The sequence below is a fragment of the Empidonax traillii genome, unplaced genomic scaffold (genome assembly GCF_003031625.1).
Source record: "Empidonax traillii isolate 1590-97213 ecotype Southwest subspecies unplaced genomic scaffold, ASM303162v1 scaffold2111:size93912, whole genome shotgun sequence".
In the NCBI taxonomy this organism is placed as follows: Eukaryota; Metazoa; Chordata; class Aves; order Passeriformes; family Tyrannidae; genus Empidonax; species Empidonax traillii.
The window spans coordinates 76,568-90,051 of record NW_020957304.1 but is presented as its reverse complement, the minus strand read 5'-3'; the positions used below and the strand labels follow the sequence as shown (position 1 = coordinate 90,051).

Genomic DNA, 13,484 nt, shown 5'->3' with positions numbered 1-13,484 from the left:
GACATTGAGGAGCCCTTTTGCCTTGGCAATGCAGCAAGGCAAGGAATAGGAAGACATAGGGGAAAAGGCAGGAATTCCCACACCGGTGGCTGTCACTTCTCATGGGAGACCATTGTCACAGGGCTTGCAGGAGCAGGGCCATGACAGTAAGACAAAACTCCCAATTACACCAATTGAATTATGTACTTTGAAATATAAATTAGAGAGCCATCCTGCAGACAGTCACTCCCAGGTCTTCAGGGATCTTTTCTAAAATGCATTCCTTTGATGTCTCCTTCAGGTGCAGCATTGCCTGCTCCAGGAATTTCCTGGTCCTTTTTGGCTCTGGGACTGGGCTTCAACCAGTGCACCTCCAGGCTGCCTGTGCTAAAGGCTCTGGGGCATGGAGAAGACTGCCCAGAGCCATTCCTACCAGAAAAAAAAAACAGTGAGCCCATCAGGTTTTGCTTTTTGTGGCACAGCCCTGCCCAGCCCAGCTCAGCTCAGTCTCCTGAGCACCTGCATCCCAAGGCCAAGGCTGATAAATTCATGGCTCTGCAAACAGTGTCTCAGGAGCTCTGCTTGGATTCTCTGGGCAGGATGACATTCCCACTCCTGATCATCACGTATCTTAAATTTGGGAAAGCTGGTGTAAGTCTCCATGACTGTATGGCTGTGGATGCCTGGAGCGCAGACATCAGGAGAAAGGGATGTCTTCAGCTCCAGGTGGGTGCCCGGGCCCTGAGCACATCCCCCTCCTCCTGGGGCTTGGGCTGCCTGGGCCCAAGGCCAGCTTTGACAGTGCAGCTGCCTGGCCTTGAATCAAAGAGCTGTTTGAGAACAAGCTGTGAGAAGCCTTGGCAAGGACTCATTGCCCTTATCTCAGGGACTGCTTTTAAGTAGGGCTCATGCCCTTGGTCTCTGCCTAAGCTACACTGCAGCCATCCCCATGCCTGATCATATAACTCACCGCTCAGGACCCAGACGTGACCTGGGACCTGCCTCATCACTATGGTTTTGTCTGGTGATTGGGCTATTGACTGACCTCAGCTACTCTCTCCCAACCAAGCTCTTCTTGCTTGGGTACCATAGCAGCAGGTCCTTGCCCATGAAGCTCCTACTCCATGCCCACCTTACTGTCACCTTCAGCATCAGCTCACCAGCTCTTGTGTAGAGCTGCCTGACAGTGGGAAACAGCAGAAGATGAGGAAATATTACCTACTTTAGGATTTCCTGTGGTAATAGTGGAGAAGGAAAGCGATGCTCTAAATCAGAAGGAGCAGAACCTAATTCCCCCAGTCAAAGTGTGGACAAAGATGCTGAGACAGCAACTTGGCTCAGACAGAACACAGGACCTATGAATAACCAGAGGTTTTATAGTTTCTCCTTCACTAACAATGTCTCCCAGATTCTGGAAACGTTAGCAGACTAGCCAGCTGCTCCCTCAATGCTTCTGTTCCTCATCTGCAGATAATGAGGCATTTATAAATCTCCTGACCCTGGGCTGTTCGCTGGTTCTTCCAAAGCCAGCCTCATGCCTCCTTCACCAGCTCTTTGTGTTGCCTCCCAGAAGTGATTTCTTCCAGCAGAAAGGAGAGTTCTCTGGGACTGGTCCCGGCACAGCTGTACTGAGGAGGGTCCTCATTTCCCTGAGCCCTGTACCAGTCCCACATCTCCTGACATCCCACTGGAGCTGCTTGTTTTGGCAAAGTGCCATTGACTGTGCTGCCTATAGCAGGATAAGGTGCACTGCTGCAGAGAGGTATTTCAGACTGTCAGGTCTGCTGAGACACTGTTGAAAGACTGGGAAAGGACATCAGAGGGCCAATTTGATGAGGTACATAGCCTCACTGAGCCAGAGGGGGTTTTCTTATGTGCACCATTCTAACCTATGGCTGGAGTTTTCTTCCAAAAAAGCAGCTGTTTTCACCTCAGACTGGAGTCTGGCACAAAGTAAGCTGCCCCCAGGATGGATGACTGGAGAACTCAGCCCCTGGCATGAAAGGGACAAAACAGCAACAGGACAGCCAGGTGACACCCATAACATACTGTTTTGACACTGGAGGATCCCACTGTACTCTGAGAGTACTCAGATGTCAGATCCATACTGACATGGTTCATTGAGCACTAACTTTCTGCTGTGAATATAAGGACTATTGTGGGTCAGACCAAAAGACTGTCTTATTCAACATTGCATCTCCAACAGTCACCAGTAAGCAGATGTATTAAGAAAAGCATAAGAACAAGAAAAAAAGTGATGCTTCCCCCAGCACTTTCCCAGCTTCCAACCATTTTCAGATTAGGAGTTTCCTGACCTGGGGGCGTGGATCTTTGTACACAGCAACTTATCATGGGCTTCTCTTCCATGCATGGTACCTCTCAGCTCACAAGACATTTCTTGGTAGCCTTTGACAAAGCTGGAGTCTTTATCGGGATTTACTTCACATTCGTTACTAAGCCTTAGTTAGGATGAGGTGAAAACATGACCCGTTTCCCATAAAGACAAATATTTTACTTCAGTGATGGAGGGGGCTGCAAACATGCATTAATGGTCTCATCAAAACAGTACATGTATCTTAAGGGGAAATGAGTGTTAAAGGCATTGCTTTAATTTACTTTATGTGTTACTCACTCCTTTTTGTAAAAGAGCAACACCTGGTGAGACACTGCTTAGCCAGTTGTTGTAGAGCCATACATACAGTGGGGAGAGCTACAGACGATCAGGGCAGGGACCCCAGCCACACAAGTGTCTGAACCTGCGCCGGTCATGCTCTCGCTAACAGACATTGGAAAGAAAGGCATGAAAGCTAACATCTGCTGAGAGTTAGAGAGCACATGATAATTTTGTAGGAAAAAAGGCTTTCTCTCTCTCTGCCGTGTCAATGGTAACACGTGGTTACAGCTGTTGTGCATCCCAGAACAGAAATGCATAGGTATCCCGTCTTGAGATGGGCAAGCAACCTGTAATCACAGAAAAGTGCAAGGATTGCTATGTAAGCTCAAGTTGTTACCTAAACGGTTCATGGGTCTTGTGATTACAGGTTGCATGATTTTAGAGACTGTTCTTGACAAGTTGTTCGTAGCCAAGTCAGCAATGGTGGTTTAAGCACCTAGCCAGCCACCCCACTCCTCTGCTGGGGAGGCACCCACACCTGCTCCACCCCACAGGTCTTGGTTTCAGCTACTCATGGCTATGAACAGACACTGAGGAGCTGACACGTTTCATTTCTGTCTCCTGCCTCACCTTCTAACATCCATTAGCAGGGTGGGACTGCATCTTAAAGCACTGCACCTAAATCTCCCCAGTCCTTCTTGGAGGGATTGCCAGCAAGAACATGACTCAGATTCATTACATTTCTTTTATATGCTGGTTTTCTTGAAGCTGTACTGAGTGGTGGATACAGACAAAATCACTGACTGCAAACCTCTGACTCTGGAACTGCAGGGTGGACTCCTGAGCTGATCAAGTGCACTTCCCAAAATATGGCAATATCACCTCCTGGGTCTATTCCATTTTGCTGAAGCCAACAGGTCATCCCAGAAACAAGCACTACTCAACTCTGTTCAGTAATGGGATAGATGAAAAGTTCTTATTGTCCCACATCTTTGAATTACAAAAGATCTTTCCTCCCCATAGCTCTTAAAGCTACAAAGTTAATGTTGTCAGGGCACTGAAGGCACCCACAGACACCGCTGGCCCTAAACTGCCCTCTTTTGCTCCCCTTCACCCTTTCCCATCACCCAGGGGCCCATTTCAGCTCAACCAGTACATAAGCCTGCATATTTGGGCCAGGGCTGCAGTGAAGCTGGAGACTAGCACCACTGCAGCATCGCTGGGGCAGAGGGCTGAAATGGCATGTGGGGAGGCTGCTGAGGGTCAGTAAATCCTATTAATGTGCTCATGGCCCTGATACACGTCTTGCAGGTCTTGGCGACAAGAACACATTAATATATGAAACTCATATGATGAAGAAGAATGGCCACCCCAAATCACACGGTTTGTTCTATTTTCAAAGTAGCAAAGTACTTGTATTTTATTGGTGTCTGTTAATTACAGTGCCAAAAAGTAGTATTTGCTTAACTGCATCAAAATGTTGTCTCCCTGAGTACATGCAACTTTCATTATCAAGTCAAGAACTCCACCAAGAAGCTTTATTCAGGCAGTAAAACCAAGCAAACTTTCATGTAGCTCTGCCTAAGAGGTGTTCAATTCCTGAGTGTCTACTAAGACTAATGAAATGCACTATAGAAACTGAAAGGATTATATCATGGATAGGAAGGAATGGGAAAGAAAAGACCACTGAATCTGTAAATCCTACCTAGTGGAATGGGTGTAGATTTATGGAGTGGTAAATTGAGTTGTCTCAGTCTGGAGACACTTGATTTTTTAGTTACAAGTTTCCTTTTACCTCTCAGATTACGCTGGGTGGTGATGAACAACATTCTTTTGTTCATGGTACTGGTGAGCAACTCCTCCAGAGGATAACTGCAGCACCCCTGTGTAGCAGGGATCATATTGGTATTGCTTTATTGTCCTACCAGGCCTGAGTAAGCCCCAGCTGGCACCTATGGCCACCTTCCTTGGTGGGTAAAACAAAGTTCTCAGCTGCTGAAGACAGCTGGACAGCTAGGGCAAATTCTGCTTCAAAACACCAAGTGCCAGAGCCTAGAAACCATCTCTGACATTAGTAGTCTTGACAAACACTGGTCACTCTGGTCATGCCATTTGGGCTTTGCATGTTACTGTCTCCTTCTTCTCTTCCATTGCTAGCAACAATGGTGCAGCACACCCAGATAAAGCTGCTGGGAAAAGGCACAGAGGAATGTGCACCAGGAGCCCAAACTACTTGGAAACAAGAGGGATGGGAATGCTACACTGATCCCTTAGATAATAACATTTGGCATGCAGCTGAATGACAGTGAAGAAGAGCATCAGTCTTCTAGATTTTTACTCCTCTCCATCAGGCTGCAAGCCTTGTTTTGCCAGAACTGTGAGTTACAAGTTAAAGTCATCTGGATGATATGAAGAGGGGTTGGGGGAAGGCGATTAAAAAGCCAAGCTGTCAATTAGAAGGAGAGTCTCTAAAAAAAAAAAAAGGTCTGTGAAAAGCTTATATATAGCCATAAGGGTCTGTTGCAGAACTTGATGTGGTATAAGATGAGCTAAATTTGAACGTTATATGTTTTTGTTATTTTGGGATCTTAGTTTTCTTGGATACTTTTCTTCCAAAGAAATAACACTCTGCATTATGGGAAGTGTTAGATCAATGCTTACCACTGTCTACAACTACATCACCCACACACATCCTCTTTTCTAGCCTGGAAGTTCAAGCAGGTACTTCAGGGCTCTGTATTTGACCCAAGCTGCTGTGCTCAGGCTGTCATTGATTTTGAGGTCCTGAGTCTGTTTGCAGTCTGTCCAACCATCCCCACAGCTGCATCAAGAACTTGGGGAGTGATGGTGCAGTAATTCTGACAGTTTGGGGATGATTTGTCGGGCTGGCAGAGACTCTTTGTGCTCTGCATTATGCCATATGCACATGTTGTATGAAGGCCGTGTTGGCAAAGCTTTGGATTTGCTTTTTTTTCAGGTAGGGCTTTTGCTTGCACAGCAGCCTCACCAAAGGGGACTCAGGGCTTCCCAAAACAGCCATATTTCTTACGTGCTTGTTGTGCAGCATTTCCTAGGCTGCATACGGCAACGTGACGGTAGTCACTGGGAGCAAAGGGAGGTACGGAGCAGACCCCCAACACGCTCAAGACTGGCAGAGCTGCTTGAGGCTGCTTTGTACGTGAGCTCTGCCAGCAGGGTCACTGCAGAGCGTGTTTGCGGAGACAGCTAACAGCCACAGACCCACTGTCAGGGCTGACCCCAATGGGATAGGCGAGGTGCTGGCTCCCTCAGAAGCACGAGGCCACGGAGGAGCATGTGTACATGAGCCAGTAGTGTGTCCTTGTGGCCAAGGCGGCCAACGGAATTCTGTGATGCACTGCCAGCAGGTAAAGGGAGGTGATCCTGCCTCCCTACTCAGCCCTGTTGAGGCCACATCTGGAGTGCTACACTGTCGGTGTGAAAGAAACATGGAGCTCCTGCAGCAGGTCCAGTGGCATGCAACAAAGATAATTAAGGCACTGGAGCATCTTTCTTACAAGGAAAGGCTGAAGGAGTTGAGCCTGTTCAGCCTTGAGAAGAGCTGGTTGAGAGGAGATATCATCAATGCTTGTCAGTACCTGAACGGAGGGTGTTAAGAGGATGGGGCCAGGCTCTTCTCAGTGGTGCCAAAAATACAGGCAATAGGACAAGGGGCAACTGACACAAACTGATGCACAGGAAGCTCCACCTGAACATGAGGAAGTTCTTTGCTGTGCAGATGACCACGCACTGGAACAGGTTGCCCAAAGAGGTTGTGGAGTCTCCCTCACTGGAGATATTTAAGAACCGTCTCCATGCAGTCCTGTGCCATGCGCTCTAGAACGACCCTGCTTGAGCGGGGAGATTGGACCAGATGACCCGCCGTGGTCTCTTCCAACCTTACTCATTCTGTGATTCCCTGGTTCTGTACGAGCAGCCCCGCCAGGCCCTCCCCGCTGGCCCCGGGGCTGTCCCGCAGGCCCACAGCGCTCGGCGTCGAGCTGGACTCCGCGGCCGCGGCGCCCGCCACACGTGCGACACCGTCCCTGCCGCGCCTACACGCCCCAGAATGCCGCGCGGAGAGGGGAGGGGCCCGGGCCGGGAGGGGGCGGAGCCAGGGCAGCGGGGCAGCACCGCGATTGGGCGACGCCTGCCCGCCCGCGGCGTCACGTGCGCCCGCGCCCCCCGCTCTCCCCCCGCCCCAGTCACTCAGCAACGGCGCGCGCGCGCCAGCGCCCCCCCCCGCCCCGCTCCCCCCGCGCGCTCGTCACGGAGCGCGCCCCGCTTCCCTCCGCCCCTCGCGCGAGCCGCCGCCGGGAGCCGCCGGAGCCGCCTCGCAGGAGCCGCCGGGAGCCGCCGCCAGGAAGCCGCCATGGCCGAGAACGCCGCCGCCGGCCTGGAGAGCCACCGCATCAAGAGCTTCAAGAACAAGGGCCGCGACGCGGAGGTGCGTGCGGGGCCGGCGGGACCCGGCCCGGCCTCCGCCTCCGCCGGCGGCCGCCAGAGGAGGGGCCGGGCCGGGCCGCGCTCGCCGCGGGGAGGTGGCGGCGGGGGGAGCGCCTGAGGGTTTTTTTTTTTCTCTTCTCCGTCATGCGGGCGGGCGCGGCCGGCGGGGGGCGGGGGCGGCGGCGGGGGAAGGGTTGGCGCGGCCGGGCTGCCCGCGGGCCCCTCCGCCGCCGGCCCGGCTCCCCGGGGCCCGGGCAGCGCCGCCGGCATGCGGTACTCGCTCCTCCCGCGCTCGCCCCGGCGGCCTCCCCGTCCCGCCGCCCGCCCCGGGCTCGGGGCTCGGCTGGGGCCTCGGACAATGGTGCGGCCGCCCTTTGTGCCGCTCCCCGGGGCGGTGGCGGCCCTTCCGCCGGGGATCGAGGCTGCCCTGCCCGCGCCCCGCGGTGCCGCCGCCGTGCGCGGAGGCCTGTGCTGGTGCCGGGGACCGCTCCCACGCTCTGGTGTGCCGTGTTACGGCGTGCTGTGCCGGCCGATTCTGCTCCCTGTGCTGCCTCGACTCAACCCCTTTTTTTTTTTTTTTTAGTTTTTATATCTTTCATTTTCAAATGCTGGTAGGCACATCAGTAATGGTTTGTTGGGCGTCTCCGTCTAAATCGGGAAGGAGCGTGGTGCTCGGTAAGGCTGATGGGGTAGTAGTTTGCTCCTCCGAATTTGAGAGGCGCGGGGTTATTGGAAGCTTATTCCCTGGAGGTATCCTAGAGGTCTTCCGAATCTGCGTGTCATTACTGGAGACATCTTCAGTTCTAGTCGCAGCTGAAAAGGGAGGAAATCCCAAATCTCGTGTTTAAGTTTCTGTAATAGGAAAGGAAGGGGGAGGGAGCTCTGAAATCAGGCTATGATTGAAATCGGATTAGGAATCGCTAGAGTGAAATCCTAAAAACGTGCCAAATTACTTTGACTTAACCTGAGGCTGTTTTTCATGCTTCTGTTGATTTTATCACTTCACTTTTTTTGATCAATGGGACTGGAATTCTAGTTCTCTAAAAACACATTTTGTATGTTAGCAGAATTCACACTTCTGCTGCTATTGTTTGGGTGGAGACAATTTTATGCGGGTCAGGCTTAGAAGCAGCAGTGTCTTAAAGATGACATTCATGGTGTAAAGTAGTCTTTAATTTTTGTGAACCTCTCACAGAAAATATTGCATGTAAAGAGTATGATAACTTCAACACTTCTGGCTAACATTAGTAAATGTAAGAAAGTAACTAAAAATTGCCCGTCCTTCTGTTGAGCAGTTGCTTCTCAGGGCAGAGAGGAGGCGTGGTGGGTTTCTTTTCCCCCCTTCTCATCCAGTGACAGTCTTCCTGCTGCTCCTCATTCATTTTGTCCTTGTCTCATCTCCCTGTATTGGTTACCGGCTTTGTTGCTGGTTTCTCAGTCACTGGCCTGAATCCATCACAGCTCTAAACAGGGAAAGGTTAGGTATGTTCGTGCCTAGTGTGAACTGATCTGTCATCCGTGGTTGCTTATATTATATCGTGCCTGAGACTAGGGGAGTTAAATATCTGCCTCCATGGGGAGGAAGGAGGACTTGCCTAAGCTTTACTGAAATTACTTATGCCAGACCAGCTAAGGTAGCTTAGATCTCATTTCCCCCTGAAGGGGAGTAATTATTTTGGAGTAGTGTATTTGCTGTTATGGTGAAGTATATCCCCCAGGGTTGTCTTCCAGTGTGCTGACTGACTTCCTTTTTGTGGCTGGAGCCTACGATGGGTGGACAGCTCCAGTAATGTTAATATGGTTAAAGCTTTCATCGATGCTTTTGAAAAGGGTTAAAATCTAGGAAGCATCTTTCTTCTGGGGGTAACAAACAGATAAAATGCAGAAGTATTTAAAAGCTGTATACCCATGAAGATATGCTAAAGTAAAATTTAGGTTCATTTAATCCGTAAAAGATTGGACGTGTGTCAGCATCTTTCAGAACAACTTTATTTGTATTAAATGTCTGCATTTTTCTGCTCCACCTCCTTTTTGACTCTTTTCTGATCAGAGTACTTACTTAAAAGTTTATATTTGAAGTACTCTTCTGAGTATCTTTTATCTAACTTAAGTTTCTGAAAGTAAAACAACGTTAAGTTTAGAGTGGAGAATGAAGGAGCACAGCGTTGCTGTATGATTGCTATTATATAAAGCAGTATAAGAACTGTGCTTCTCTTGAGCTACTGATACACAGACTGACCTGCTGATTGGACAGTTTGTTTCTGTGTAGTGAAAGTTGTCAGTTCTCCACAAAGTGTTTGTTTTCTAAATCAAACGTACCTAGTTTCCAACTGTCAGCAATTGAATACACTTACTTTGCTCCCTGTGCTGGGGTAGAGATTTACATAGAGATCCTGCCTCCAATTTTCTGTATTTCGGGAATCAGGAGGCATCAGTGCTATCATTGATCTGCATCTTCACATTCTGTCAAATTCCACCAAAGAGAAGTGAAGTGGTTAGAATGATGGCATAATAAATCATGGTCTGATATGTAGATTATATCCTCTGGAAAATTTAAAATACTCGAAGCTGTATGCTCTCAACTTCAGTTTGAAAAGAGTGACACTTGAGTCACTTTCTGTTTGGAAACAGTCACTGCCTTTGAACTCATCAGGCTTGAACACATTCTTTAGTAATCTTCCTTTGACTTCTATTAAATACTTGTGAGTTATTATTGATCCCCTCTGGGTACAGACTCTTCTGGCAGACCAAAATACTTACTCCTTTAATTTGTAGTTAACTCATATTTTATTACTGGGTTTGCTGGGCCGTATAATTGTCTTTGCTTTTTGTTAATGCAACTTTAAGGGAAACAAAACATGAGTAAGTACTTTAGTTTTATGTTATGACAGACCTCAGTATCCTGTGCAACTTCTCATTTTGCTTTTCTAAGAGCCAAGAAACAGATCTTTTCAGCAGAAGTCAAAGCTTCTGAATCCTTGACCTGTACAGGTTCACTCTCCCTTTTCCAGCTTCAGGTTTGGGTGGAAGTTTCATATCTTGTTGGCTTCTTTTGTAAGGGGGCTAAGGTTGTGTGTGTAGAACTGGAATTCTGATTTTGAGGTATTAATACTTCCAAAAAGTATTTAGCCCCCAAAAGAGATCAAAGCAAAATCAAATGCCAGGAATTAAGTATTCCTCGCTTAATGAGAGTTTCTGTTCTTGTTTTTATTAGTGAGATTTTTCTATTTTTATAGGTACTGACATGTAATTAGCAGCAAAAGTTAACCAGAACCTGCAGAGCTGGTCAATAAGGAGCCAAGACACTCATGGCTTCATCTGGACAAATAACTGCCAGTTTTCTCCTCATAACCTTCTCAATTCCATATTCTTCAGATATGTGAAAGAGCTTTTTTAGTCATTGCACATTTAGAGAGAAGGCTTTTCTGTGTTGGTCATGGGCATGTAGTCTTAAGTCTTGGTGGCTTTTTCCTAAATGTGCAGCACTGATCTTTCCAGTACAGTGGTGGCTTTACAGGACAAGATTAAACAGTTGCAGTCACTTAATTTGTAACGCCCCTTGTAACTGCTGTGTTTATTTGTTTATGTTGATACCTAAACTAGCCTAGCTTTTAGAAAACCTAATTTGAACCTTCTGATTTTTTGCAGTTCTTCAACTTTATTCTTTGCCTAGTAACATCCTTCTTAGCCTTTTTTACTCCATCATCTTGTATTAGAAGTGTTGCTTATTCTTTATTACAATAGCAGGCACCCATTTGTTGACTCACAGTTCTGATGTTTAAGGTTACGGATCAAACAATGCAGCCCATTTTTTTTATCAGGATTAGTCAGCATCCCCGACTAAAACTGAGGAATTCTTGATGAACAGAGGTGTTACAATTTGTAGGGCTGTCTGCATGACTTGCTGGGGGTTTTGTGTGTGATATAATGAGACTGTGATCACGTATGCAAAGCGCACAATAGATCAAAAGTAAAACTTCATTTGCACTCATTTAAAAGAAAACAAACAAACCAAAAAAGTCCCCAAACCTGGTCAGGAGTTAGTGCAGTATAACCTAAAAACACTTTCATGACTGGGATTAAAATTTCCTTTTTGTATACTTGTCTTAGTTGTAAGAACACAAGTTTGTGAACTTCTGTTGCTTAGGTGTAGGGATATCATTCTGAAATTTGTCAAGGGCTATTTACCAAAAGGAAACATAGCCACTCTGCCATCTTTCATCTACTCCTGCCCTATTTGATTTTAAGCTTCAGACATCCTGGCCACTGATGACTTTTCCCCAGTTACGGTTTTTTGGGGGCAATTGTGGTACCTTCTCTCGTCTGTATCTCCTCTGGGACCAGGAACTTTGAAAGATACATTTTTATTCTGTGCCTTTAGCATCCTGACCCCAAATGAAGCAGAGGAGGAAATGGAGCTTAGCCCAGATCTCCATCATCAGCTCTGGCAGCTTCAGTGTATTTACTGTTCCTGCTTTGCTAACAGTGAGGATCTATTTCTTGAGGATGCTGGAATTCATTCACATTTGTTAATTCACTCTGACATTTTTTGCAAGTGGAGGAACGTCATTCTGGGGAGGCCAAATCTGTACAGTCTCTGGGCACCTGAGAAAAGGTACAGGTTGACTTAAAACCATGTTCCCATCAAATGTCAAAGGCTTTTTGCAGTGGAGGTACTGTAGGTGCACTGTGTTAGTGAATGGGCCAACGTGCTGCTGCCAGCTCATTCCTTCACGCTGTTCTGCACGCTAACTGCTGTCTCTGTATGCTCCTCCAACACTTCCGTGAAACAAATAAAGGTTGTAGCAGTCCCAGAAATCCTTTTATTCCCAGCTACTTTGTAACGATCCAGTTTCTTTCAAGAGCTCACTTTTACGGATAGGTCAGCTCTGTTTCGCTTTGCTGACACAGGAATGAATACTGAGATGACGTTGGACTGTAACAGCTGATTTTAGGTAGTTTTAGGGTACTGTGGACCTGCTGTCTTAATAGGCTCACTGGCTTCTTGAGTCTCAGTAGGTTAAGCGAAAACACAAGTGTCAGGTAGCTTCCTCTTGGGAATTGGATGTAATACAAGATCCAGTACTCTCCTGCAGCTTCTTTTTTACCCTTTAAGACAAGTATATATACTCTTGGGAAAATAGAGATGTGCGTTTAGACCTTGGAAAGAATTATGTGGGTAGGAACTAAGATACAGATGTCAGAAGCCTCTTTGGTTGCTCTTGCTCCAGAATTTTCCAAACTTTAGTCTGCAGGTAAATAGTACAATGCTGTGCAATGTTTTTAACTCTTGGCAGAAAAAAACCCACGTGCTAAGTCCACTTAGATGTACTGTCCAATGTTTTCAAGGTTCAAAATCAATTGAATCCACTGCGTTTTAAAAGGTTTAAATACACAGATACACGAGGAAGTAATTGTTTATTTCAAATATACCTGTGGAGAGTGCAATTTGGAGATGGCATCTCATGATGAACATAATCTTCACAAGCTGATTGGGATCTGTGCTGGCTGTATTGAGGCCCAATTATTGCTGTTTGCTGCTGTGATATACCAAACCTCTGATAATCTTCCTGTAATTACAGAATTTGGTTTTCTTCATTCTTGTGTATTTTTAACATCTACAGCAGTGACACTAGTATCTCTAAAGATTCTTTTATCAAAGGATTGATTTTTAATTTGTAGAATATCAAAGTCTGGTCAAAGTTGGTAGCAGTGTAACTATCATGCTACTTTTAAAGAGCTCTTTAACTACTTTTTGCCTAAGTTCTTTGAGGCTTTCATAATATTTGTACAGTTCCAGCGCAAATCCAAGCAGGATGTTTTGTCCTCTAAAACTGTGTTTTATGAAAAGACAGTAATTAGGAGGATGTGCCAGATAGCAGTAAGTGATCAGATTTGTGCTTATTGTGGGATTAGAAGTGGAATGAGGCATCTAATTTACAGCATTAGGCTAAAAGAGGCAATGAACTAGTTGAAGATGATGGTGTGTGTCATCAAGTAGTAAAGGCAAATTGTTAACTGAACTGACTTTAAATGAAAAAGAAGTGTAAAACCTGTATCTTTTCCAGGAGTAGAGTCCGTCAGTTGTTTCCAAAATACCTGGTGCTGTGAAATTCTGATACTGAATTGGCAACAGTACTCCTGATTACTTTTGTACTAGCAGAAACTGGGCTTTATATTCCATTTCACAAAATCTGACATGGGTAGTCAAAAGCACTAGTTTCTTCCTGCATCAGATCTGTCTGTCTCTGTGCCTTGGAGTGAACTGGTTGCAAAGCTCTTCATGTTTCTTTAATTTTCTGCTCCCCTAGCTTCCTGAGCCAGCCTTTCACATCTGGAGAAGACCAGTGGTGGCTCAAAGAGGTCAGTGTGAAGGGGAGAAGGTATATCTTGTCTAGTGGTATTTAACTGTTGGATTGCTATCCCT

General features: G+C 46.8%; 1 protein-coding gene across 2 annotated transcripts in view; it reads left to right on the top strand.

The window, feature by feature from the left end:
* The first annotated feature begins 6,874 nt into the window (after window positions 1–6,874).
* Window positions 6,875–13,484, top strand: part of KPNA3 (karyopherin subunit alpha 3) — a 54,600-nt gene continuing 47,990 nt past the window's right edge. The window contains exon 1 of one of the 2 annotated variants that reach the window (XM_027909414.1): window positions 6,875–7,058. In XM_027909414.1, coding sequence (XP_027765215.1) covers window positions 6,984–7,058 — 75 coding nt within the window. In that variant the 5' untranslated portion in view covers window positions 6,875–6,983. The remainder of the gene's footprint in view (window positions 7,059–13,484) is intronic. The other variant, XM_027909415.1, reaches the window with a different exon arrangement.